Here is a 27,658-nt window from a genome sequence, read left to right as displayed (position 1 = left end):
CGTATAAATCCAAATCTTCAAACATTCTTCGGACAGGCAGCACCTTCTTCCTGAGCTCGAGGAAAGAGAGCTCTTCTGGATAGGAGGCAAGGGCTTTGTCGGTTAGGGAACATAGGAAATGTCCAAGGAAAACTTCTTGATAAGACTGTAGCCAGTCAGTCCTGCAAAGTGGAGACACAAAATATAACAGAGGCCGCAATGCAAACCTAAAGCATCTGAAGCTACGTATTTAATGGGACAGACCACCTGGAAACTTCTAAAGAGCTGCACAGGGAAACACGCTCCTGCCAGCAGCCACTTGAGGCAGACCAGGGAGACACCCTGACCCACTTCCAGAGAGCCAGCACAGGAACAGCCTGGCCTCTGGGCTGCCCTGGGACAGCAGGGAGCCCAGAGCCCTGTGCTTTCCAGGAATGGCTCAGCTGCACACGCACCCTCCTGCTCCTCTCCCGGCCCCACAGCTGAGCAGCCCTACAGCTACACGGGGCACTGGGAGCTGCACAGCTCATTGCAGGGGGCACATGCAGGGCAGAACTGTTCCCTGGCAATGTGCCCAGGCTCTCTAGGCTGGCACAAGAGCCTTCCTCCCGCCAGAGAGCGGCCCAGCTCCCGCCTTACCTCTTTGTGAGGCTGAGCCATGCTCAGCCTTCACCTTGTCCTCAATCGGAAGTTGCTTCAGGCACCCCATGCCACGACTAGGAAGGGGGGTGGAGAGAGCGGGGGCAGGTGCACACCCTTCCTTTGCATTCTGTCATTTTTGGCACAGCTAAGAAGTCACATCCGGAGGTGTCCAACGCAGCACTTTGTCATCTTTCTACAGGTCATCAACACTCCACCAGCCCAAAATGTTGGAGAGGTTTTCCTGCACGTGCGGAGGCTGGCTGGCAGCATGCTTCCTCAGCTTGGCGCCCATCACCTTGTAGAGGGCGCAGGCAAGCTTGGTGACCACAGTGCAGACATTGGCGCTTCGGACAGGCAGCGCCTTGTTCCCCAGGAAGGACCAGAGCACGGGCAGGGCGTAGCGCTGGACGACTTCGGGGCTCCTGGGATAAACCCATCCCACAAGCGCTGCCGGAAGAGAGACACAAACTTCTTAACCACCAGCCTTAATGCAAACAAGGATCTACCTCTACTTGTGATTTTGGGAGTCTCTCTGGCTAAGATCAGTGAAATAACAGTGAGAGCCTCATGATCCAGAAATGGGCAAAGCAGCTGAACATCCCCGAAACAGAACCACCAAGCTCTCAGGACTAATTTCTCCAAACAGAGCCTTGTACCTGTGGCAGACTTCACACCTTTACTAAATCATTCCACAATTTATTTCTGCATGAACAGTGACTGAAATGTCAAATTGCCGTTTATTTCCATTTAGAAGTTGTTGAAACCCATGCCAAAGATTTTGAAATGCACCATAGAGAGGCAGTTGAGAGATTTCTAATAAAAGGGATGATTCCATTGTTGTGACCTTTGATGTCAAGTGCCAAAAGTCTCATCTGGCTCTTCCCTTTGCTTGGTGGCACACGGCAAAGGGCAGTATTAGACCACACTTGGAAACTCCAGCCCACCAGAGATGGGTGCTGTTTGACAGCTGGATTTGAAACATCAGTGACTAGCCGGTGTCTTTGGCAGAAGGCTTTTGTGGCTTCTAACAAACAGCTGTTTCAAACCTCAGGCTGTCTTAGGTAATTAGCCAGACCCCATTGCCATGGCATTGGAGCATCTCCAAATTTTAATGGCATTTCCCCTCACAATGTTAATGGCATTTTTTCTTACAATGTGCGCTGAAATAGGGGAATAGAGAGAGAAGAATGCTACACAGGGGACAGAAATGTAACCAAAACACAAGTGTTCTCTCCCGCTGTCTCCAAAGCCTGCTCTCTGCTCATTTTCTGAACTGTATCAAACACAGACAAAAATCTACTACCAACAGGCTCCTTGCATGGCAGATCTGGCTGAGAGATCAAAACCTGATATGGTCTGGGGACCATTCTTATTTTCTGACCAGGCAAAATGTTATGTAGTCGCCATTTATTATTCTGTGGTGGAAGAGACTTCATTTTCTCTATGCTGTTAATCCACCAGCAGTCATCAACATTTGAACAGCTCCTGAAAGTACCTAAAACCAATTCTGCTAAGCAGGAATAGGGTTACAGTACCCATTTTAAAATGGGAGTTCATTTGAGCTTACATGCAATTAAAGACATCGGTCACTACGCAACTTGCGCAGAGAAATCTCAGAGAGATTGCCACTAAATCTCAGAGAGAGCATCTGCTCTTTCTAAAGAAGTCCTAATTCATGTTTAATGCCTTTATTTGAAAAAGAGATTAAAATAGCTGCAAAACTAAATTCCCTATTCCTGGAGATCTACTTTATTCAAATGCTCTGTAAAGGGCCTTTGACACTCCAATCGCTGAAGGTGCCCTTTTGAGATTCAGAATGAAGACACAAAGTGTATTAAACCTTGCATTTAAAGATGCTGGCATAATTAGCAGTGGATTTAGCCCCAGCTAAAGCAAGGCTATAAATAAAGCAAGGCTGTACACTGTCTTCTCTAGCATATATTGAGATTATCATTTTTCCATCCCTTGGCTATTGCTGACATAGCAAGCTCCTCTGAGCAATCAATTATCAGCTGCATTTGGAGCATTTTGGGCAGTGCTGACATAGGAAGACCCTGACTGCACACCCTGAAATGCTCAGTCCAATGGCACTTTGACAGCACAGGCAGGGAGCCTCAGCACTCTGCTTCTGCCCCTCTGCCCCCAAAGGCTGCCTTGCACAAAATCCGGGCCTCGTTAGGCTCGTGTGGGCTGAGTTTTGACCTAAGCTGTGACCCCCAGGCACTGCAGGCTTCCACCTCAAAACTTTCCAAGAGCAAAGCAAGAATTCTGTGAGGACAAAACAAATGGATCCCCTGAAACAGCATTTGCCACCATTTCCCCTAAAGGATCAGAGCTGTCCCGGAGCTTCCAAGAGAGGAGCCAGCTTGGGAATTTTTAGCCCCTCCCTTTCCTGGAGGAGGCTTCTGAGATGCCCCAGTGAGAGCTCAGCCCCGAGGCCGAGCGCCGCCCCCATCTCAGATGCTGCACACCTCTGCAGCAGCCAGGGAAAACCTGCCCAATACACCTTCCATGGGTATTGGGCAGGAGGGACAAGCTCAGCACCTCCTGATTTGGACCTGTCTATTCACTGGCATTCCCTGTAAATTCTGCCTCGGAAGACCTCTTGGCTTAGAAGGGGAGGCCATACCTGAGAGATGCTCCGTGACATCCAGCAGAGCTTGGCCCTTCAGTTCACTCCTTCGGTGGCTGAACTCTTTCATCAGTGATACTTTATCTACAAGGGAAACACACATTTCTGCTCTCTCTTCTGAGGTCATAAGACAAAGGACAGTGGGGAGGGAAAGGGCAGGGGCAACTACATTTTGTAAAAGAAAGGAAATTCCTGCCGATTTTTGAATCCTTTTCTTCTTTCCTTCCAGCCTACTTGGGAGGATTTTAAATTCCAAAAGAAAAGCTCTCCTTTCACATTTATAAATCCAAAGTTGTCTGCTGTACCAGGAGCTATGTAAAACATTTCACATCAGGGACCTCAAGAGTTCAATCACATGTAAGCAGTGAAAAGGTTTTGCATCCCAGAGCTTTGCAGAAGTGATCTTCTCCCTCCCCTCTGGAAAAGGGTGAGAAGGCTCCAAAATTCACACATCCATTCCCACCTGAAGGATAAGCTGTTTTTAAATTGCAGGTTACCTGTGTGGATCTAGGGACAAGACACCAAGTTACTCATACAAGAGCTATTACTGCTCAGTGCCTCAGTATCCTGTGGGTTTCTGTAACATCTGTGAAATCAGATCTTGGCAGAGAGACTGGAAAATGAACTGATTTCCCAATACTTGACCGTCGTATGTATTTTAGTTTTCCTTGTGCCTATCTGTTGCGGTTTTGGGGGTCTTGTTTGAGTTGAGACACTGTTGCCTGCATTGTCCTGCAAGCCTCCAGTCCTACCACTCTAATAAGCCAAGGCAAGCTTTTCCTGGAGACAGAACGTGTGTGGGATCAACTGTGGTCCCTCGCAGGGTCACCAGGGCTGGCAGTGACAAAGCAGGCAATCTGCTTCATTGGGAACCACTACAGAGCTACACCCCAGTGTGGGTTTCAGTAGCAGGGTATTATTAAGAGCTCCTTTCCTGCATGAGATACAAAAAGGAGGTCCCAAATGATCTTCATGCAAGCATGCAGTAAAGAACTGATCTTGCTGTCCTAATGAAGCTAATGCCTATAATGTGGAGCCTCCCAGGAGGCTGCTCTGCAGAGGTTCTGATGCGCCGGTGTCCCTTCATGCCAACAGCAAAGCTATTCATTTGGGAAGTCAAATGGGGACCAGGAAAACTCCAAACGTCCCTTTGGCCCTGAATTCCAGCAAAGCTGTAGTCCAGCACTTCCTCTTCAGACAAGCAGCACAGAGCCAAGGGCTCCTGGGACTTTTGGGAAATGCCGATGCACATTCAGGCCTGTTGGGGGACTGGTGCGTAAGGACTGCACCTGCACAGCTTCTGGTGGATGTCAGCTGGAGGTTTCCACAGACAACAACAGCTGTCAAGGCACTCAGCGTTCTCTTGACTTGCAGAGGCAGAGACACAGTTGAGGAGAGTCCATGCCAGGGCTCAGCCTTACCTAAGTGAGCCATGGATGCTTCCAGCGCTTTCACAGCTGCGGCATAAACCCCGGGGTCCTTTGAGTTTAGGTTGTTTGTTATTCCTTCAACCAAACAGATGATCACCGGGTTTAAGGCATCTTTCAGGACGCCTATGATTTCAGCCAGCACGTCCAGCGCCTTCTGCTTCACTTTCTTGTGCGTATCACCAAGTCTCGGGACAAAATAATCAAAAATCTGTGAAGAGAACAAACAACATGAAAGCTGGATTAAAATGTCCTTGTTTGAGGAAGGGATGTAGAAATGAGCACTCAGCAATGTAAAAGATGAAAGTGATCCTTCCTGTCAGGTCAGCACTTGCTTGCACAATTTTCCTGTGGGCCACTCACTGGAATGGTTGCGCAACCTCATGCTGGTTGAAAGATTTTCATATATTTTGAAGAGGTTTGGGCGGGGACAGAATAGTTCCTATGGTGTTTCCCTCCACATTTAAATCATTAAATTAATCCCATTTATTGATGCAAAACAGTATCTTTGCTTTCCAAGTATGGAACCAGATATTTACAATGCCCGTTTTTCTACACAGTTGTCTCAAGTTCTGAGGGCAGTTATGATTTTGCCAAAACTATGGCTGGAGGAGATCCAGGTTTTGTTCCGTCTGTCTCAGAACCTGTGTCTGGAGAAGTGCAGAGCTCGGATCAACTCTTCCAGGATCCAGACCAATTGTCTACCTAGCAGGTAGACTTCTGAAATTTAATGTGCTGTACCGCTCTCATTAGAGCAGGTTCAGTCCCTTGACAGCCACATTATCAGGCACCATTTTCTGGACAAAGGGAAAAAGCAGCTCCTGGGAGGAGAAGGAAGAGATCTGTCCCTAGCCATTTCCCTCCTTTTCCAAAGAGAAAAAAACGACCCCCCAAGAAGGGTGAGCACCGTCTTTACCAAGAGGAATAGGGATGCCGATGGAAACGAGTAGCCAGAGTTGTGCCTGTGCAAGACAAGTCGGAGTTTACAGAAGTATCCTTTGAAAAAAATTGGTTTAAACCTGCCCAGCCTGATACTTCTCTTCCCCATCCAAACCCATTTTTTTGTCTAGAGAATAATTGCCACGCTTTCAGTGGCTGCATTCCCTTCACTTAACCCAAGTGGGAGTAGGAGACAGCAGAAGTTACACCAGCAGAAAACTCTGTCCTCATTTGATGAACAACATCAATAGGCACCTGCCAGACAAATATATCTGGACTGAAATAACTTGTCCTGAAGCGTGGAGCTGAATTAAATATTTCAGGGTAAGAGGCACCAGCCTGTCCCACACAGCCAGGATGTAGTGCCAAGACACACTGAATTAACTTTCCTGCTACAGGCTTTGGAAAGGAGCTAAAGGAAAGGAACAATGAAGACACCCTACATACTTGGACAGTGTTAGTGGAGACGAGCTGGGGGCTGGTTTTACACAGGTCTAGGAGGAGTGCCACTCCTTCCATCCGTGTCTTAAACTCCTTGGCTTCCAGGAGATTGTAAAGCTTCTGGAGTGGCTCCGTTTCTTTCACAGCCAGAGGTAACGTGACCTGGGCTTTTGGGCGGCGTAGGAGGCGCTCATCAGAGGTAGACTTCACCCTGGAAAATAAAACCAAATTAGGACCTGTTGGTGATCATACCTTCAGTTAATTGTGAGCAGAACATCTTGGGGAAGTTTCCTAATGATGTGATTTCAAGCTAGAAAATCCTGATCTAAGAAACAATGTGAGACCTCATGACAATCTGTCATGGGTTAGCAAGCATAGTCCCGGAAGTTCTTGCAAAGGGGTGCTTACAGCTTCCTCTGTGACCTAACAGAACCTATCAGCTGGCCAGTTTGAATATGGACAATTCTTTAAGCCACTTAAAGTTGTGACCACCTCTGTGGTCCACACTTAAGAATAGGAAACCCCGAGGCAGACTCTCTCTCTCTTGTTTCCAGTGCTGGGACAGGTGGCTGCGGGCCCCGTGCAGGGGACAGCGGGCCCGGCCCAGGCCCTGCTCGGGCCAGGCCGGGCCAGGCCACGGCCATCCTGGAGCCGGTGGGCCCTGTTCCACCCGCAGAACCCCCCCCTCCCCCTTCACAGCAGGGCTGTGGGCAGCCGGAGCGGCTGGGCTCCCCCTCTCCAGTGCTGCCAAGATTCAGCTAAAGCTGCACCGCTTTCTGGCAGAGGTCATGTGACCAACAGTGATAAGCCACATTCCAGCTGCAAGGCCTAGGTGAGATTAAGCCTTTTAGTGCTATGAAGAGCTGAAAACTGGAGGGAAGAGAAAGAGGAGATGCTTAAAGCTAAAATTCTGTTGTGAAGCTATGGTAGATCAGAGTACCCCTTGTAATTTCATGCAGGCATGGGGGGTGGAGCGTTCAACTTGTACTTGTGAGCAAAAGCACCTGCGCTGAGATAAGCAGATGCTGACGCAGCTGTAATTTCATGAGAAGTTTGAACAGGGAGAGATGGAAGTGATGAGGACTTTTGCTCCAAATGGAAAAGGAGAAAACCGCAGTTCCTAGAGATACTCCCAGAGATAATCCTAAAGAGGAAGATGAGGAAGACCCTTTGCTCCCAGGGAAGGAGAAGGGCCTCTATTCTTAGAGATGAAATGCTCCCAGAGATGGGTGAAGAGAACTTTTGTTTCTGAACGGCTCAACCTTAAAATTTTACCCCGGTAATTCAGGAGTGGACCCTCAAAAGCAGTTGTGGGAAAAGATGCAAGTCGGGGGGAAGGGACTCGCATGCGAGCAGAGAACCAACGCGGGCGGCTGGCTCGTTGTGATAATGTTTTCATAGCATGGGCAAGAGAGACTCCTCTTCCTAAATGGACTGAACAAGGTTATTATGGAAGTGGTAAACAGACTGAACATCTCAAGGGCTGTCTTTTTACATTGTCACTGGGAGAAGACAGAAAGGTGGGGGGAGGAGAAGTGTTCTGAAGGTGTGGTATGACTTTTTTTTTCTTCTTTTAGGTCTGTTAATAAACTTCTTTATATTCTTTCAAGTTTGGTGCCTGCTTTGCGTTTCTCCTAATTCTTATCTCACAGAAGGTAAACAGTAATGAGTATTTTGGACCAAACCACTACACTAAATTGGTGTTTCTGCCTGGTTACAAACCAATCCCGCTACACAATCATTACAGGAGACAATCTGCAAGCAACATTCTCACCAGTGCTTACTCAGGAAAACCAAGGATGAGATGCATCTCACTTATCTCCAGACAGCTTCCCAGGTACACATGTCGCACTGCTTTGTGAGGAAAGAGAGACGCTACTTCCAAGTTTAAATGCCTCGTCATGAGGGAGGTGTGTGTCTTATAATAAGGAAACTCATCCCTCTGGAGAAGTGTCTCTACAGCAGGCATGACAATCTGGAAAAGTAGCTCAGATGCATCTGAACAGATGGATAGGGGCATATCTGAAGGATCCAGAAAATCAGTAACAGGGATAAAAACAGAAGCCAGACATCCCAGCACTACGCTCACATGATTGCTTCCCTAGAGACTAGATCCACAGCTTAACAAGCCCACTGGGAACAACTCTCTTGGATCAGCCGGTCTCTTCCATGAGCATGGGAAGATCCTGACTATGCTACTGAGCCATGTGGTCACTCTCCTGCCAGCGCTGAGCATGACAGAGCTAAATAAATCCCCTCTGTTATCAGTGGACAACAGGTACAAGTAGCTCTCCCACTGGCAGGAAGAGACAGCAAGGACCAAATTCCTGTCTCAAATGCTGATTGCAGCACAGGGGGAAATAAACCAAACATGCTGCCCATCAAGCAAACGGTATGAAGGACAGGAATGTCAAGACAAAACGTCCACATTGACACACCTGTTGACCAAAGTTGCTCAGGAACTGGCTTGCTACTTACTACTCATCTTGGTACTGTCTGAGGGTAAGAAAACCATGATTCAGGAAGGCCAAACCACATGCATGGGAAGTGCTATTTTGGGGAACGGCATCTTGCTTCAAGACTGGGACTTCTCATCAAAACCCCCATCTGAAAAAGACTGCTCGCAGAGGAAAAAAACCCTGCTTGAATTTACTTGTCCCAAGTGAGGCAGTGGAATCATGGCCCTCTCACAGCCTCCACAGCACTGTCCTTGCCACTGCACTGGATCTTCTGAGCTGCAACCGATGGGTGTCTTTTTGTCGCCCATTTTTTGTGGAAACCCTTCCAGAGAAGTTGTGTTCAGAGTAATGCAGAAGGAGACATATTTTTTGATAGAGCATTTGTAGGGAAAGGAAACAATCTCTGGCACAGGTCATCTCCACCGGAAAGATTTTCCTGAGGAAGAGACATGTAAAGCTTGTCATGTGCTTTGTCACATCTAACTAAAGTGCTCAGTACCGTTTACTAGAAGGCAATGTGGCCTGGGGCTTCTTCGAGCCATCGCTCCTCTTCTTCACAGGCTCCTGGACAGATGGGTGCTCAGCCTTCTGCGTTTCCATCCCCTACAAAGGCATAAAGAAACCCCATGGATCTTTAGAATGTAAAATAGGAAATTACCTGTTTAAAACACAACTTAGAACCAGGATCGCTGCTACCAAGGCTTAGGCAAACATTTCGGAACTTACAGAAGGAAACAGGCCAGAGGTTCAGTGATGCCAACTCTTTGTTTTCAATAGCCCAAGGCAGGTTATGGCTGCTACCATACTGAGCAGCAGTCTAAAATCCCAAATGCATTACTCTTGAGCATAAATGGGAATAATGCAAACTGGTAGGGAACGAATGTTCTTAAAGGAAGCTGCAGAAAAATTTGGACTCTTTGGAGGTTGGCCCATTGTGTTGGAAGTTGATTTGGTTCCACACTCACTCTCCCTGTTGCTGCACAAAGGCACACTCCCTTCTATAATGGAGGTAAAAAGAATAAAAAAACCTCCAGGCAAACAAATGATTTTCCACTGGATGCTGCTGAATTCACCAAGCTTCTTCCAGCTCCACAGGGCATGACAGCAGGGCAGTATTGCCAGAAGACAGACAGTAATTGTAGTAATTGGGATTGACTGGGACATCTTTTGTATATTTGGAAATTTTCTTGGCACTACTGCTTCCTGTGTCTTTTGCAAAGACTCTGTTATCTCCAGAAGCACTGTTCTCACTTAATTGCGTCACTGGGGGCAGAGTAGGGATAGTGGGGTGGGGGGTTATGCTTAAATGTAAACCCATTTTCTCCTCTTTCCCTTCCCTGTTTGTGGCCGATATTCAAAATATCCAATACTACACTTTTCCCCTAATACTATCTATCAGTTCCTTTGTGCTCTGCAGATGAACAGGTTGAGGATGAACAGTTCATTCCCAGGAGCAAAATGATTCGGCAGAAAAGGAATGAGATAAGATTAGGTATGTTTGATCTCATATCAGCAGTGGCAATACTTGCACAAAGGAGACATGTCTCCTACCAAGCACTTACTTTCTTCTTAATTCTTGTCAGAATATCTTCCAGGTCACGGGTGGAAAAAGATTGTTCCAAAAGCCTGTTAAATTGTTGGTGATTCAGCATCATTTTCACCATCTCCTGTCCATAATGCCTAACACAAGAAAGAAAGAAAGAAAGAAAGAAAGAAAGGTGAACAAACAAAGGAGGAGTGTTAACAGAATAAGCTGATACCTTAAACTCAGCAGCTGCCATACCTGCATGAGAAGGCATTACCTACTCAGCAAAGAGAGAGATTTACCTCCACTTGTCACTGCACAGTGCTGTCAGCTGAACACAAGAGGCAAGAGGCGAACGTGGGGCAACAGAAAATACAATCTCACTCTGAAACTGTGGGTGCGCTTCTGTGGCATCGAAGGATCCCAGGGAACAAGCGAAACACCTCTGCTTTGAGTCAGAGCTTATTAGCAGTGCCTTGCTGCCATTGCACAGTCATTTGCCTTTCTTTAACTGGCAGGGAAGCCAGGACCAAATGCCTCATGCTTGCTTTTGATTATTCTATACCATATGTATGCACAGGGGCAGCTAGTTGCTCATGCGTTCTTGGCAGCTATTAATGGGAATTTAATCCTCAAAGTAAGGGGATTTTGGTGGTTTGGGTTGATTTTGCCACTAGGAAACCACAGTTTTCTTCAAGAAGCAATTTGGAGGTCATTCAGCCCCAGATAACAGCATTATAGAAATCTGCAGAAGAGGTTTAGAAAGACTGAATACATTGGCTAAAGATCCCTGGAATATTTCTAGGAAAGTCTTAAGTTAATGAGAAAGAGATGTATGGGATCCTTCAGTGATGAACATTAGCCAACATTTTGGCTTTGTCTTGTGCACCTAAGGCCAAGCAAAACTGTTTGACTGCCTCATCTGATGGCTCTTTTGATCTCAGGAAAGACTCATTCCAGTCCCAGGAAGCTGGCAATGCTCCCTCTTGCGGGACAACCTCAGGTTCCCCAGCACAGTCATTTCCCCAGACAAGCCAGGGCAGTGGTCACAGCACCAAGCCTGACAGAGCTCAAGAAGCGTTTGGACACATGGAGTGTGTGGCACATGGAGTGACCCTTGGAGGGCCCTGCACACGAGCAGGAGCTGGACTCGATGACCCTGATGGGTCCCTTCCAACTCAGCGTATTCCGTGACTCTGTGAACCTCATCCACACAGTGAGGTAACTTAATATTTCCTTTAGCTTCCACTCTTCTGTGGTTTTGCCCTTTACAGCCAGACACCCAACAGTTTTCCTGTTTTAGGAGGGGAAATGAAGATCATTACCTCGTGTCCTCGTGACAGTCCTGAGCAAGCGTCCCTGCCGCGTGCGCCAGCCTCTCAGCCCTGGGCGTTCCTGCGAGCTTCGTGACTCCAGTTTTCTCCATCAAGGACAGGAGGAGTTGGGCCGCGCACTTCCGCACCTGGACGTGGCGGCTCCTGGGAAGAAGAGAGCAAACACTGGGGCACAGGGAGCAGAGGGACACAGCGCAGGCCTTGGCCAGAGCATGCTCCCTGTCATTGCTGGGGGAAGGAGGCCTGGATTCTCCCTGACACTTGGGACACCTGTAGAAGGTTCTGTCCTCAGAGAAACACAAAGTTAGCCCTGTACAGAAGGACTGCCTGCAAGCAAGAGCGAGGAACTCAGTCTCCCTGCACTATCTGATACTCAATGTCTTTCCCCAAATTCACTCGGAGAAAGAGGGAAATTAAAGACAAGCCAGGCTGACCCATCAGGGGCCAGCCGCTACACAGACAGCTGCAGCAGGATTGAGGATATTTCCACCCATTTACCCCCAAATCTGCAGACCTTGGGAAAAAAAACAAATGCAGGGAAAACACGCTGTGGGACATGAAGTTGCAGAATATCCAGCAATGCAGCCGGTTTCTTCTGTGAGGCTTGGCAAGAGATACATCTGAACGTTTCCCCCTTTTCCAAAGCTGAGGAAAGGGTGGCAGTCAGTTTAGCCAGGTTGTCCTGTTCTAGAGGGTGTCTCTTGGGGACTATCAGGCCCAGCACCAACACTTAAGGCAGCACCTGGTTCAGCTGTCCCATGGCAGTCGGCCTGTGAAGGTGCCTGTACAGTGATTCATCATCTCAAGGCTAACATGAGACATCAGTTTGAATAGAAAGGGGGGCTCTAAGGCCAGGACAGTCATACAAGACTCCTCTTGGCAGGAGCTGCACCTGCTGTGCAGGCTGTGCCACACCCAGCACGTTGTCCCCCATGTGCTCCATGCCCCAGCAAGAACCCTCCTTACTTCTCAAGGGAATGGCATAATGAGGATGCATGGTTTTTCCCAGGGCCTCTGTGGTTAGGGCTGTGAAATATCAAAGAGCGCTCACAGCTGCAGTTGCAATTGTCCCTCTTCCCACAAAACCACAGGGCTCTATCCTTAGCCTTTGCAGGCACTTTCACTTGCCCGCCATTCACCACATCTAGGCAACTCGGACAGACTGGGAGAACTCCAGGAAGCAGCAGCAAGCTGAGTCAGGGGAGGTTGAGGTTGGATATCAGGAAAAAGTTTTTCACCCAGAGGGTGGCTGGGCACTGGAACAGGCTCCCCAGGGCAGTGGTCACAGCACCAAGCCTGAGAGAGCTCAGGAAGCCTTTGGACAACGCTCTCAGGCACATGGTGGGACCCTTGGGGTGTTCTGTGCAAGGCCAGGAGCTGGACTCGATGATCCTGATGGGCCCCTTCCAACTCAGCATATTCTGATTCAGCTCTGTGATTCTGTCAACTAATGGGCTGCACGAGGGCAGAAATAGGTGACAAGAGGAAAGAAGTGAGGTTGATCGGAGAGTCACTGAGTTCACAGAAGATGCAGGATACAGGACCCTTCCCTCCCACCATTCCCATTCTCTCTCTCAGCCCTTCTGCCCCACACACAATAGAAGGTGAAGAATACCACTAAGACAAGAAGAACCTACTGGACTCCACTGTCCATGAGAGCAGTCATTGCTCGTGCAGGAGTCACATGCTCCACCATGACTCCCAGGGTCTGACTGGCTGCTTTCTGAACAAACTCTGGGGAGTTCCACACCATCTGGAGAAGGACCCGAGCAACCTCATCCACCTCCGAGTCCATGTCCTTCTGCAAGGTCACAAAGAGCTCTCCAAGAGTGACGATTGCACAGTAAGACACCTTTGAGCGAAGGTTGGTCACCTGGGGAAGTCATGAGGGGAAACATAAGAATCACCTTGAAAAGAAAACCAGTTGCCTTAGACAAAAGTCCCAGGAAACGACAACACTTCCAGCTGTGTCCTGGGGAACACAGAAGCACAGGCAGAGCAGAAGAGCACAAGCACAGAAAGGCACTTACTCTGGCACCAACTTGTGCTAGGCCTCAGGCCTGCTTACTGCAGGCCTGAAACATATTATTTCACTTAAAGTGTTCTACTTAACTCTCCTGTAATGTCCACTGCTTTGGTTTTAGGCCCTTTTATTCAAAAAACAAAGAAACAAATTAAAGCAAGGGCTGCTCTCAAACCATAAAGGCACAAGCCATAAAGACAAAGGAGTCATTTACTCCTGTTTGAAAAAGCAACAGCAGCAGTTGAAGCCCTCAGCCAGGAAACAGAAAACACAGGCTCAAGTCTACAGACTAATTGGCAGGGTTGAATCACAGCTTGGGCAGAGATTTGGACTGCAGCAAATAACATAATTGGTGTCTCCGTTTCTGCATTTGCACGTTGCATGATAATGGCAGCTCGCTCCAAGAGGAGAGTGCCCGAGAGTGCCCGACCTAGCAGTAAATAGAGCTACACGTGCACACAGATCCTATAGAGAGCTGACAGACATGAGAAATATAAGGTCTAGAAACAGAAATGAAGGCAGTCCCTGAGCACACAGGGAGATGAACAGGCACATATCTACTCTACACACCGTGTATGAGGCACGGAGGATGATTCAGAACAATGTTCTTACCTCGTTGGTAAGTGCCAAGCAAACCTCACGAAGTCTACAAAGAAGGACTTCTGAGTGGGACTCAGCCAGGTGTTTGATGCTGAAGAGTCCCTTCTCCTTCAGCTCCCTGAAAGGCAAGTACCAAAAAGATTGACTTTCTCTCCACCCAAGAACTGGGCAGCACCCTCTGAAATTACCAGGCTGGCGGCTCAGTCAAACAAAGGGAGGTGCTTTTCAAGCAGTACTTGATGAAATCGTGGCACTCGCTGCCACAGGTTGCTGTGGCTGTCAAAAGCATACACAAATCCAAGAGGCAAACAGAGGGGTTTCAGAGTCTTCGTTTGTGGCCGTTTAACAAGGCAGCCTTTCTGAAGTCTCTGGCACATGAAGTCCCTATGTCAGTGCTTCCTGGAAGTGTTAGAAGCTCAGTGGGATGAGGAGCCCGGGCCCCGGTGGGGGGAGAGAGAAACAGCCCAAACCAACATGGCTGATAAAGCAAACTCCATAAAACTCCATTTATTAGCAGTCCAAAGGCACTTATATAGTATACCAGCTTGTTAACTCCTAAGTGGCTTAAAGCTTATCAAAACACATTTCTATTTCTACATAATTGGACTTACATTGGCAAGCTTCCATAGTCTTGTTAGGATCAAAAGAATTCAGTGCTCATCTCCCTCATTCAATCCCGGATAGTACAGCTGCAAGTTTTTCACTCCCTCTCTGTTTCTCAGGCCTGCTTGTTATCTTTCACACAGGGACTTTCCCATGGAAAGTTTTCTCACACACAAGCCTAAAACTTCCAGGCCTATTGCCTGCACAGTTCTTTTATTGATCCCAATAATTCTATTTCCCAACATGGAAGCTGTGAGACCGTGCCATGCTGCTGTTTCTTGTCACCTCCCTGTCCCTGTCCCTGAGACACAGTGCCATTGGGCTGTGTCTGGGGCATTTTCCTTCTTTGCCAGCCCCAGCAGGCAGTTCAGCAGTGAGAGTCTGCACTGGCGCTCTGTAGCTGAGTTTCCACTCTGCAATCTAGGCCTGTCACCCACTCCACTCCACCTCACACATTCCCCAGGAAAGCAGCAGGATGCCCCAGAAGATTCCACACCAGGGCAAGAACAGCTGAAAGCCTGGCTTTTCCCCAAAGCCCCTACCTACAACAACAGCAACATGTTATTTACAAGGTGCAAACAACTCCCTCTCTCAGCACTTGCTTTGTGCAGGACCTGAGCTACAGGAAGGCGCGTGATGCATCGGGGCTGCAGCGCGGGGCTGGCGACCGATGCCACGGGCATCCCTGAGTGTCACCCGGACCCCCCCAAAGCTGCAGAAGCTCTCTGCACCTCACAGGGTACCAAACAGAAATGGGGAAGAGAAAGCAGAAGAGAAAGGGCAGGGCAAAGGCGACTGCACAAGGAGATGCATCGTGGCAGATTTTTCTTGCTTATCCCAAGGTGAATGGAGTCCTTATCGCAGTGTGAATGAAGCAGTGAGTAGATGATAACCCAGACATCAAAAAGACAACCAATATCACCTAACATTTGTGGGGTTTCCACCTCTGGGCTTCTACAGGCCTCCTTCTGTCTGTGTCTAAGTTTGGGACACATTGTGAGTATTGACAAAACATCTCAGGCCCATATGAAGCAGTGAGAAGGAAACAGTTGAATTGCAAAAGTGCAAGATTCCTAGAGGATTTTATTTCTTTTTCCTTCTCTTCTGCCATGAGCCCCTCAGGACTAATGACAGGCTGAGTGACTCTATGGCACAACTCAGTGCATTTCTCAGAAAGAAGAACTCCCTGTAGCTGCTCCTGGGACTCACATGCGGAAGGTCACAGGCAGACCCCGACTCCTGCCACTGCTGCCAGCAGTGGGGCCAGAGACAAATCTTACTCAGTCCCACTGGGCCCCGAGGCACCCAAATCTCTACACTCCAAACTGCTGCCATCCTGCTTCTGGCTTCAGCCAGCAAATCATCTTGTCCCACAGCTTTCTCTCTTCCCTCAAGATTTCCTTTGCAGCTCCACAGAGCAGCAGGCAAAGCGAGGAAACAGCACGGACCTGCTGCAGCTGGAGCACTGCTGCAGAGCAAGGCCAAGAAAAGGCTGCTCTCAAATCTTTATCCTCTCTCTGCTCTGGAGTGGTTTCACTGGTGCCCCTCGGCCCTCTGGGCTGTTGGGGCTCAGAGGCACTAGCAAGATACTCTCCTCACCTACCTTAACGCTAAGAGGGAGAAAGAGGGAACGGGGCCTTTCTTACCAGTCATCGCTGCTGAGCAAGGAGAGTGCCTCGAGCAAGGACTGCTGTGGCTCCAAAGAGGCTCCGTCCTTCTGCCCCTTCCCACGGAGCGGCTCCTCTCGGCGCTCGGCACCAGTGGCCGTCTGCGGGGTCACTGTAAGGAGAGGGTCAGCCCTGAGCGCTGCAGCCCCGGGCAAGGCACCCCGCCATGGAGCGGCCTGCAGCCCCATCTCCCAGCCAGGCTTCCATGAGGTACAAACTGGCACTGGCTCAGAGAATTCCCTGCTCTCTGGCTCCTTGCTTTCTCCCAGCCCCCCCCAGCTGGGCACAGCTCCTTGGCTAAACCTGACAATTGCCCACACAGTGCCAGCTCCCGAGTGCCACAGGTAGCACAGCCAGCAGCACCTTCCTGAGGCCGCAGAGCTCCCACTCCCTGTGAGACAGTGCCCACCAGCAGGACTTGCTACCCCAGGAGGGACCCCTCAGCTGCCTCTCTTGTCTCAGCGCCCTGATTTCCCCGAGCCCTGAGGACAGAGGCACTCTGCAACTCCCTGAGGAAAGACCTGCAGCTGCCTCGTGACAGCACCAAGCCGAGCCTTGAACAACCGAGCCCTGCTGGGCCCGGCTGAATCCCCTCAGAGCAACTACCAGGGAACAGCGATACCTGACCCTTCACACCTCACAGCGCCTCTGTTCCCATTGACTTCAACTGCTCTAGACAGAGGGCAGCTGAGTGCACTTACATTTCAGCCTGCTATTGGGAAGGGAGTAGTTCATGGAGTTTGTTCTTTCTAAGCATCAGGAATCTTTACTATTTCGGTAAAGTACACACTGGCTGTATTTCAAAGATGCTGAGGTGAAATTTGTTTGTCATCAAATGGACTTGTGTGCACACTGTGCAAGCCTAAGCTTTCTCTTGTGGAAAAATGGAATCTCTAGCCCAGATGGTTGATAAAAAAGCCTTCCAAATGCAAATTGATGATAAGAATACCTAAATACAGATGCAAATTGTGGGCAGACACAATCTCTTGATAGTCAGTTTACAAGGTATGAGAAAATTCAGACGATAAATCCATTTCTTATGAAACCCATTTGTCATCAAAAGGACTGTTCATCATAAATTTCATGTCATGCACTCAACAGGTCGTTTTCTAATGTGTACATGGAAACATCTGAGCTGTCTCAAATGATGGAGTTTAAATATTGCACAGAATCTAGAATATTCAGATGGGAGCTAATCTGGCTGTCACTGATGTAGCCCTGTCACTGCCATCAGCGGTGTCACTGCAGAAGGATGTCGATGTACACATCTATATTCAATATGAATGGGGAGCCACGTCAGGCTAGTTCTGGTCAATTGTGACCATGGAAGTAGCATCACTAGAAAAGAGCACTCAAAGTATCATTCCTAGCTCCCTTCTTCTTATCTCACCCTACTCAGGATCATAGCACAGGCAGGCTGCCCTCAAAGGAGAGGCAAGAGCCACTAGGGACTATGTGCTGTGTATTCACGGCGGGCAGCAAACGGCCTGGGAGCACCAGGCAGCCCCTCCTGGCTGTCACCTGCTACACAGGCCGCTGTATTTGGGTGGGGTGACACAGGAGGCGCTGCTTGTTCCCTCTTGGCATTGCAGGCCGTGGGATGGCAGCAGCGAGAAGCCATTGGGCACTTCTGGGAGCAGCAGCACGGCTGCACCAAGTGGCTGACTGCCATGCAGAGACAACCCTTGCTGGGAGAGCAGGAAAGCTGGCTGCAGAGCCGGACAGCAGCACAGGCAGAGGGCCAAGATGGAGAGCGGACAGTTGATCGTGGTGGTACTCGGAGGTGCACAGTGAGCACACCCTGCCAGACTGCCCCGAGCTCATCCCTGCAGTTACAGCTGCCTCCTGGCACCAGTGCTGTAGTTTGGTCTATCAGGATGGGCAAAAGCCAGAGCTTAGGTCTTTACCACTACTTTATGCAGCTCAGCTTTCCAATGGATCTCTAAGAACCAAGTGCTCCAGTACTGCCGAGCTGGAGTAACTCAAGAGTAGATTTGCTGTCCATTCTCAGCACAGGCTATGAACCCAAGATCCCAGCTGTGGTGGCTGAGGCAGGAGGCGGTTTGCGCTCCTTGTGCAAGGAAAACCGGTGCAGGAAAAGGCTGCTGTGGAGCAGGCTTACCTGAGGAGTTGCGTGGGAAGCTGCCGTCTCCATGGATGATGGGCTTATTGGGCAGTAAGGGCACATTGTCCTGCTTCCTCAAGACCTTCTCCTTCAAGGCACTACCAGGGTGTTTTCTCTGCACACTGGAAGCTGTGCCATTGACAGGCAGTAGGCTAAAGCCTGCAGGGACCAAAGAGGAGCTTGGGAGTGGAGGCTGACAATGGAAAGGCCCAGAAAACTTGCTGGAGCTGGGTAACGTCTCTTTGTTATCCCAACGAACTTCAAGTATAACAGTGGCACAGTACCACGGGAAAGTGATCACAGAATCACAGACTCCTAGAAGAGTTTGGGTCTGAAGGCACCTTTAACCACCATCTAGTCCAGCCCCCATGAGCAGGGACATCTTCAGCTAGAGCAGGTTCCTCAGGGCCCCATCTAACACGGCCTTGAACACCTTCAAGGATCGATCAACAACAGCTTCTCGGGGCCAACTCTTCCAGTGTTTCATCCCCTTCATTATAAAAAAATTCTTCCTAATATCTAATCGAAATCTACCCTCTTCTGGTTTCAAACCAAATTGCAGGGATGCTTCCCTGAAGAAACAAGGAAACCCCAGAATTGCTTTTCTTTTGTTTCCCTGTTTCAGAGGCTGGCTGGGGAAGTTCCCAAAAGAAAGCGCAGATAACCTTGCGTGATGCCCTCGGGCTGAGTGCTGCCTCCTGAGGTCCCTGCTGCTGCCCTGGGGCAGCGCACACAGCACTGCAGTCAGAGCCCCTCAGCCGGGATTCAGTCGGGAACGCTGCTTGCTCCTGGGGCTACAACAGAAGCACTGGCTCGGGGCTTCAGCACAGCTCTACAGCGCCAGCTCCTCAGCAGGGAGTGGTGGGAGAAGGGTCTCTGGGGTTTTCATTAGAAGGAGTTGAATTTTGTTTCTTCCATGTTGCACCTTGGTTGAAAAGCATTCTTTTGGACCCACTTTTCCTGGAGGCTGCTAGCCAGGAGAGAGTCTGAAGCCCCAGTGTACTTTGCAAGACAGAATTTTACACTCTGAAGGACTTCAGAGGGGAAGGTGGGAAGCTGATATTCTGTTACTGACTCAGTGAGGCCCTGGGCAAGACACTTCATGCCTCTCCATTTTTCTTTGGGGACCGGAAATACATCCTATGCAAACTCCCACTTGGATGCGAGTGTAACAGCCCCCCAGTCTGAGGGCAACACTGTGCAGAGGGCAAGCGAGTGATCAGAAAGGACCCCAGGTGTAGCAACCACTTACTTGCTGCAGCTGCATCCCCGGGGTCAACTGTCTGTGGAAGCAGCTGCAAGGACGTTTCCTTTTCTCTCTTTGTCTTGATCTCTGTCTCCAAAGGCCCCATTGGATTCCGCTCTAAGTTCCTTTGAGCCAAAATGCACAATGCAGCACGGATCTACATGCAATGGGAATGCATCAGAGACTGTAAGCAGAGACACACAAACCAGACACAACATCTCATCAGGAGCACAGAGTCCATCGAGTTCCACAGTCCTTGATGCAGCTCCATGTACATTCCAATGGTTTCTGAAGAATGTCTCCTGTCCTCACCTTGGCAATTACACACAGTGAGGTGGAACGCTTTATTGCCATAACCTTCCACTGCTCCAAGGTACTGTTTCTCAGCCTATGTCAAGAGGCCCTGCTTAAAGCAAGAAAATCACAGGAGTGCTCCAAGACAGATGAAGAGCCCACGTGACCAGTGGGCAGGCAGTTCCCTTCCTACATGGCAGGAAGAATAAAAACCATGTGCAATACGCAGCAAGGAGGGGTGATTAGCTGTTGCTTAACACTCATGGCCAGGAATTGCAGCCGTTTCTCACTTCTGGCTTCTGAAGGACTCAGCTGCTCTCGGAGATTGTGAGGCCAAAAAGAGGAGTCACGTGAAAACAAGTTGCAGAAACATTGATGTTAATGTGCGGAAAAATTGAGAATGAGAGGGCTGTGAGATACAGCAAGAAAGGTAACCAGGAAAAATCAAACTCTCCCATTTTATTTTGCAGCCTTGCTTACACTCAGCATTAGAATCCTTGCTTCTGTGCTTCCGAGGATGCACTTTGCCCACATTCACTGATGTGTAGCTTGCTCTGCCATTCAGAACTTCTCTACAAGGGCCTTTGCACATAAAGAATGCTTCTGGCATGACCTTAGCACCATCTCCAAACCAGTGACCTTGCCACCACTGGAAATAGCCAAGCAATTGCTCTGGAGCTGTCAAATATATTCCCAAGAGAATCCCCATCCCCCAAGAGTGGAAGATCATGATTTTCAGGGACATTTTGGGCCAAACACTAAACAGTCACTGGAAAGGAAGTCTGCTCATCCCTGTCCTTATCCCTCACCTTTCGAAAGCCATCCTTCAGGGCTTCGGCATTCGTAAGGCCAGCACCGGTGGGGTGATCCGTCTCCTTGGCCTGGCTCAGTGGGAGGCCTGTTAATGGAAGCAAAGGTTCCTGTAAATCTCTGGCACACTTCAAGCCCCCAACAGCGCCACGCTGGGCAACAGGCAAGACAGCTTCCAGACTGCTGAGCTCTGATAAGGCCCAGAGATTGTGTCTGAGAGCAGCAAGGTACATATGCCTAGAACCTCTCCCAATGGATGGGCTACTGCCACAGTGCACTGGCAGCAGACATGGCATTGCTCTGTTGGCCAGCAGAGTGAAACCTCCTGCATGATGAAGGCCTCACCCCTGGGTGCTGGAGAGCCGCTGTGTTTGATAGAGAAGGGCAGAGACGGAGCTTGCTCCTGACAGAGATTCTTATCTGCCCTAATTCATGCTGATTTTAGTACACATCTTCTTCCTGGGTCCTAAAAGAACTCCTGGGTTCTAATACCTGTAAGCATTTAGATCAATATTTTCTTCTCTTTGTTGCAATATTTTAGAGGACATAAAAAGAAAAGCTTAGGATTGCAGGAGTGTTAGCCAAATGTGAATTGTGTTCTTGAAACGGGATCATTTGCTTTTCCCGAGGATTTTCATTCTAAACTGTGTGAGATTGGGCCACTTTCAGGCCAGTCTGACTAAAGGCTGATTTTCCTAATGGAAGTGGAACAATGTAACTCGTTCTGAAATACTCCCCAACAGAGCCCTTAAAACTCAGAGGATGAGTCACTCTTTACATGGCTTCACAGAGGATAAAATCACATGGCAGCAAAGTAGCAAAAAACCAATGTCTTAAATCAGGATTTTTTTCCCTGCAAAATGGTCTGCTTAATAATAAAAAAGAGTTAGATATGGGCTTTGAGGAAGGAGGGCTATTCTGGATTGGGGGCAAGGTCTTGGAAGGTAAGAGCATCTGGGAAGTTAATAGGGAAAAACTACTGACTCCAGGGTAACCTCCTTGGGAGCAGTGCAGTCAGTCCCAAGTGCAAAGTGGAGACACAAAATATGACAGAGGCCACAATGCCACCAACATAAAGTATCTGAAGGTACACTATTTCATTGGAGAGATTCCCAGGTAACTTCTAAAGAGCTGCACAGGGAAACACGCTCCTGCCAGCAGCCACTTGAGGCAGACCAGGGAGACACCCTGACCCACTTCCAGAGAGCCAGCACAGGAACAGCCTGGCCTCCGGGCTGCCCTGGGACAGCAGGGAGCCCAGAGCCCTGTGCTTTCCAGGAATGGCTCAGCTGCACACGCACCCTCCTGCTCCTCTCCCGGCCCCACAGCTGAGCAGCCCTACAGCTACACGGGGCACTGGGAGCTGCACAGCTCATTGCAGGGGGCACATGCAGGGCAGAACTGTTCCCTGGCAATGTGCCCAGGCTCTCTAGGCTGGCACAAGAGCCTTCCTCCCGCCAGAGAGCGGCCCAGCTCCCGCCTTACCTCTTTGTGAGGCTGAGCCATGCTCAGCCTTCACCGTGTCCTCCCTGGCAGTGACCCCGGGGGCAGCGCTGCTCAGCTGCCCCTGCCGGGGCTCCTGGGCCAAGGCCCCCTGAGCAGGCTGCGAGCGGAGACCTGCACTGCCAAGGCCGGGCTTCCGCACGTCAGTTGGCACCAAGCCGAAAAGTTCAGCCAGGTCCCTTGGGAACAGAGGCATCCCAGGTCCTATCACACACCATGAATTTTTTTTCTTCCTCTGGGCTTTTGTTGTAGACTCAGAAGAAGCTGTAGATCAGGTACAAGGGAAGAAGTGAGTTAGTTGAACTCCCACCTTTACAATCACCACAACTAATGGGTGAGGCACTCGAGGGGTGTTTTAATATTGAGAAGATCGCTTTGTTTTTATTTTTCATGAGGCTAGCATCACTATAATTGCTCTGAACTCTATGGAGCTGGCAGGACAGGAGAGAGACATTCCACTACTTTGCTTCTGTGCTGCTCATGGCTCATCCACTACTTGGAAGGGATCCCTTTCCTTCCAAACAGTTGGCAACCCACAGGGGGGTCTCTAGAATTTGACAATTCCACCTAGGAAGTAATTGCTTTCCAAAGCCAGTTTTCAAGGCCTTTGTTTCTGTAACTCCCCCTCAGTTCTCGGCTGGGTTTTGTTGGTGGTTTTTATTTCTCTTTACAACAAAGGCAGTGCTGGGACACAAACAATGGCACCATGTATTAGAAGCTGCAGAAGATTTGCAATCAAAATTAGATGTCCCTAGTATTCAAGCAGCCCATATCTGTAGGGAGCACATTGTTCATGCAAACGTTCCAGCTTTTCTCTGCTTTGTTGCTCCAGGGGTTTATTCCCTGCTTTCTCTCCTGCAGAGACACCCAAACCCAACATAAACATGACCTGCCTCAAAACATTTCTGATCTTCGCTAATCCTGACAATTCAAAATTTTCTTAATGGAAATGGCACGGGGCAGGTTAATCTGAAATGCTCTCCAACGGAGCTTTTAAAACTCAGAGAACTAATCATTCTGTACAGGCCTCCACCGATGATAAAATCATGTGGCAGCAGGGCAGTAAAAAGGAATCACTGTCTTAAATCAGGATTTTTTTCCCCTGTAGAATGGTCAGCACAATTATAAAAGCGTAACAGGTAAGCTTTAATGAGATAGCTCATTTCTAGAGCAGAATTAATCCAGCTAAAATGCCACCTTACATACTCAGCAATACTTCTCCCCAGATGCATTCAGCATTCCAGCTGCATATCAGCAATTACGGAGTCATTCCAAAGGGGCCTTGCCAAGGATTTGGCAGAACTAACCCTGAGGCAAGGGACCAGTGGATCTGATCCCTTTTTCTGCATCAGCAAAATTGTTCCTTCAAATCTCACCTCTCCTATCATTCCACGCCCAGAGATGGCAAAGGAACAACACCACTGTCATTGAGGCTTTGAACTTGAAAGCAGGGGCTGACACACATGCACCAGACACCGCATTTTGTCTGGCACAACTCTTCTTGTCAGGGCTCAGGCAAGGCAGGGAGGGGGGACAGGGCAGAAGCCATCTCTTCCCCCAGCCTCAGCCTGCACTACTGACACGGGCAGAGAGAGTCGGGGAAGAGATTTGCCATCGTGAACCTGCCATAGGTGGCTTTAGGCTTGTGCTGTCAGAGGATGACAAACTCTGGTCCTGCATAGGCTGCATCCATTTGGAAGTCTCCTTCCCCTTAATTGGAACATTAACAAGGCCTTTCTGTCTAAGGAGGTTTCCCTATTTCTCCCCATGCAAAACCAGGCAATGTCCATGAATCTCCTTCAGATCGCAAAGGCTTCAGCACAGAAACTGCCCCAAGGGAAGGTGTCCCCCTTCAAAGGCAGGAGGAAGGAGTGGGAACATTTCTCCTTTCATGCTAAATGTCTTTTTTTCTCTACTAATTATGACCTTAGAAAGGGTGCAGGGAGATGAAAGGCATGTGCAGGATGGAGAGGAATGTTTTCTTTTCCTGTGGCACATTTCCCAAGCCCCAAGGTACCAGTGCAGCTCCTGGAGTAATTTTCACTGCACCACCGGAGCACACTCCCAGTGACCAGGCTCTGGGAGAGTCCACTGAGCCCATCAAGGAATTCAAAGGAATTTGAAGAAATTTAAACCAGGATGGTTTTCAACCAAACTGTCCCAATGCCACCCCTGGGTCAGCATTCCAATGGTCATTTTAGGGCAGACATGCCCTGTACCTACTTGCATGTTCAGAGTTCTTCTCTTTGCTTCTGCTGCTGGATCTTGGCCTTGAGAAAATGAAGGAGAAAAGAACATATGAGCAGGTAGAAAGAGAAGGGCATGGAATGTGTGTCGCATCAAAGGAGGCAAACCTTCTTAGCATGGTCCCCCTGATGAAGGAGGAAATGCAACACATAAATCCAACTGCAAAACTGCAAACCAACCCAACTGCAAACCCAGTTGCAAAGCTGATGAATTGTCCTTAAGCTTTCAGTTGCTGGAGTCCCACAGAGCTTGCCAAGCTCTGGCTGAAACACAGCAGTCATTCTTCAACTTGCATCAGACCTGCCCAGTTCTCTCCTTTTGGAGCCAAGTGGCTCCTACAGCCTCTGTGAAGCAGCAAGAGCTGCTGAGCTGAGACACAAGTCTGTATGGAGGGCAGCTACTTTTGTTCTCCTGACAAAGCTTGACTTTGCCTGCTCATGCCTTACACTGGTGACAGTCTCGGGCTACATGGGGTCATAGCACTGCTCTCTCCTGAGAATGACAGTACACCTGCTTGCTCTTTCAAGGACAAAAAGGCCTTTTTCATCTCAGCTGCTAGGTAAGGATATTCAGATTGCACTTTAAAAGCCCTACGGATGCTTTTCAATTGCAACTTCTGTGACTCCTTCCTTATCCTTGTCACTAGGATAAGCTTGACAGCTACATTTTCTCACACCTATATCCAAGCTAATATCTTTGCATCAGGTACAGTCCTATAACTCTTCTCTAGCACCTTGCCCTCTTTGATCTTAAGCCCAGATCGAAATACTAGACATCGATCAGATTATACATCTGTACCCCAAGTTTTATCTGGGCTCTGGTTTCACGGTGGAGGCCCAGGCACAGAGAAGTCACGCCTGACATTTACAGAAGCAGCACCTGAATTTGCAGACACCTCCTCAGTAGCCAATATTTGCCCTGACATATTCTCATGGCCGCAGAAGTTGACAGTCAAGGATCACAGTATTCAAAGAACTGCAGTATCCAGATCCATGCAATACAGTTCCCAAATGACACCACAAACACCACAGAGGGAATCAGCAGCCAAGTCTTCTCCTCCAGCAGAGGACCTGTTTTGAGGAGCTCTTAAGCCCTGCCTCCTCTTCCCCACAACCACCTCTGCTCTTAGGGCATATGGTGTTGGGTTTGCCATTGCGCTGGATCACCACAGATGGGCAAAATGGGGAATACACGGAGGTTTGCCTAAATACATGGGAGAGATGACTGTGGAAAATAACCTCACAAAACAAGAAGAGCGAGAGGAACAGCACACTGGAGCAGCAGACACCTTGGCTTACCTCATGTCCGGGGACTCCTGGAAATCCAGCTGCAGAGAGCTTGGGACAGACGCTGCCGCACTGCTCACAGGGGGACTCACTGCCTTGCGTACTGGGGGGATCAAAGGTGGTCCCAATGACCCCTTCTTCATATCCCCACCGCTGGAAAACAGCAAGGAAGCCTGCAAAGAGTAGAACACAGTACTCCTCAGATCAAGCATCCAGCCTTGCCCCCATTCATGCCTGAAGACATTTAGCCATGCTGTTAGCTGGGACCTGGCAGAAATGTCAAACTGATGGAGCAGCTTGGTCTTTGTCATACATGAAGTCCCTAATTAAGTTTGGTCTTTGCATGTTAAGTGCCTTAATTAGTTAATTTTGAGTTAAACAGTTCTTTAGATTAAATGATAAAGTTAACCCATCAGCCCAGGTACAAAAATCAAGCTTTATTAGTAGTGTTTTTACTTGTTCAAAGCAGTTTGTCTGTACTAGTCCCAGTTAAAATTCCCAGTTAAAAGTTTACTAGTTAAAAATCCCTTTTTCAAACTCCAAACTACTTGTACACAGTAAGAGTTGTTTTTCCTATGTTCATTGTTTATTTTTATAAGTGTTTTAAGAAGTATTGAATGTATTTTAATGGTTTTTTTAAAGTTTTGCTTTGCACTTTAGTCTTGGGACTAACTCCAAAACCCCAGTTCCTAACAGCCAATTGCTATTTTTAGCCCCATAGCCGTTATTCTGCAAGTAAGCTCCATAGCAACCTGAATCTTAATGAGGGCATGTTACCACCCTTACTTCAACTGCTGCTACCCCCCTAACGACGACAAGCCATTGGTAGACAGAGATGATCTGTCAAAAAGAAAGCACCAATCACTTGAGACCAAAGGGGTGTGCTATGGGCGGGCTGTGGGCGGGCTGTGGGCGGATTGGGGCGGAGCAAAGGCACTAGAAAACAACGAGGCAGCCATCAGAGCAGTGCAGATCACTGCAGATCAGCTGTGGTGAGTGCCAGTGCTGGGTACTTAAGCCTGACTCCTATCTAGGAGCCTTTAATAATTTTTTTTTTTCCTTTTGACTTTTAGACTAGCTAAAAGTCAGCCCAGCACTGCAAGTTTTCTTTCCACCAGAGGTCCAGAGCTGTTAAAGCCTGAAGATCTCTTAATCCCTGCGCTCCTGGGGCATACCTCCTGAGCCACTAGGATCCCAAATTTTTATATTTTTCTAATTTCTGTAATTTTTCAATTTTTCTATTTTTAATAAATTATTTTAATTTTTACTAAGAGTTGTCTCATTCGTCACAGTCTTGGACAGGGAATGGAAATGGAAGTGGTGAGTGAGAGACCATGTCCCACATTTGCCACTTCTATCCCTGTGCTCACTTCTCTGGAAATAAGGCTGGATTGCCAGCTGGCATCCACATGTTTGGCACCAAGATGTTCTGTGGTGCCACTGCTTCCACTGGCCTTTTGGATCGTATGGGAATGGGCTTGGATCCCTGTCCCTAAAGCACCTAACAGCCAGTGCTGATCTCCAGCCAAGTCCCCACAAAGCCATTCTGCAGGATGTCCAAACCTGCTTTTCTCAAGCCCCTCCTTTCTGCTGCTGCTTCCCTCCCCTCGTACAGTTCCCCAGCAGCCTTTGAGCCCCGATGCTGCTGAGCTCTGGGGATGCTCAGTGCTCTCCGGCTCCCACACATCCATCATCTCAGGCTCACTGGCATTTAGGAAGATCCACAGAGCTCCCTGCCCTGCTGCTCTCTGGAAGGCCTCTTCCTGCCCAAGTTGCTCCAGGGCCCCCATGCCATGTCCAGCAAGGTGGGTGGAGGCAGCGGGGGCAGATGCACACCCTTCCTTAGTATCCCATTGTCCCTGGCACAGCTAAAGAG

General features: G+C 48.9%; 1 protein-coding gene across 1 annotated transcript; it reads right to left on the bottom strand.

Moving 5' to 3' along the window:
• Positions 1 to 102: 102 nt before the first annotated feature.
• On the bottom strand, positions 103 to 25,925 carry LOC138107026 (TOG array regulator of axonemal microtubules protein 2-like). Its single transcript, XM_069008359.1, has 18 exons — positions 25,795 to 25,925; positions 24,473 to 24,519; positions 22,232 to 22,513; positions 20,746 to 20,834; positions 19,649 to 19,799; positions 18,394 to 18,555; positions 16,251 to 16,383; positions 14,014 to 14,119; positions 13,016 to 13,251; positions 11,370 to 11,522; positions 10,082 to 10,199; positions 9,019 to 9,122; positions 6,067 to 6,271; positions 4,675 to 4,891; positions 3,251 to 3,337; positions 819 to 1,068; positions 619 to 695; positions 103 to 161 (listed from the first exon to the last, which is right to left on the bottom strand). Exons 1-18 carry the CDS (start codon positions 25,923 to 25,925, stop codon positions 103 to 105), a joined length of 2,607 nt encoding a protein of 868 aa, XP_068864460.1.
• Between the last annotated feature and the right edge of the window lie 1,733 nt (positions 25,926 to 27,658).

This window comes from Aphelocoma coerulescens, chromosome 3 (genome assembly GCF_041296385.1).
Source record: "Aphelocoma coerulescens isolate FSJ_1873_10779 chromosome 3, UR_Acoe_1.0, whole genome shotgun sequence".
NCBI lineage: Eukaryota > Metazoa > Chordata > Aves > Passeriformes > Corvidae > Aphelocoma > Aphelocoma coerulescens.
Note: the sequence above shows the minus strand (reverse complement) of the source record. Positions and strands in the feature narration are given on the sequence as shown.

Coding starts and splice junctions, on each gene's coding strand:
- LOC138107026 (XM_069008359.1), bottom strand. CDS start 25,925: ATGAAGAAGGGGTCATTGGGACCACCTTTGATCCCCCCAGTACGCAAG. Junction 24,520..25,794: donor CAGGAGTCCCCGGACATGAG/GTAAGCCAAGGT, acceptor CATTTTCTCAAG/GCCAAGATCCAGCAGCAGAA. Junction 14,120..16,250: donor TTGCTCAGCAGCGATGACTG/GTAAGAAAGGCC, acceptor CTTGCCTTTCAG/GGAGCTGAAGGAGAAGGGAC.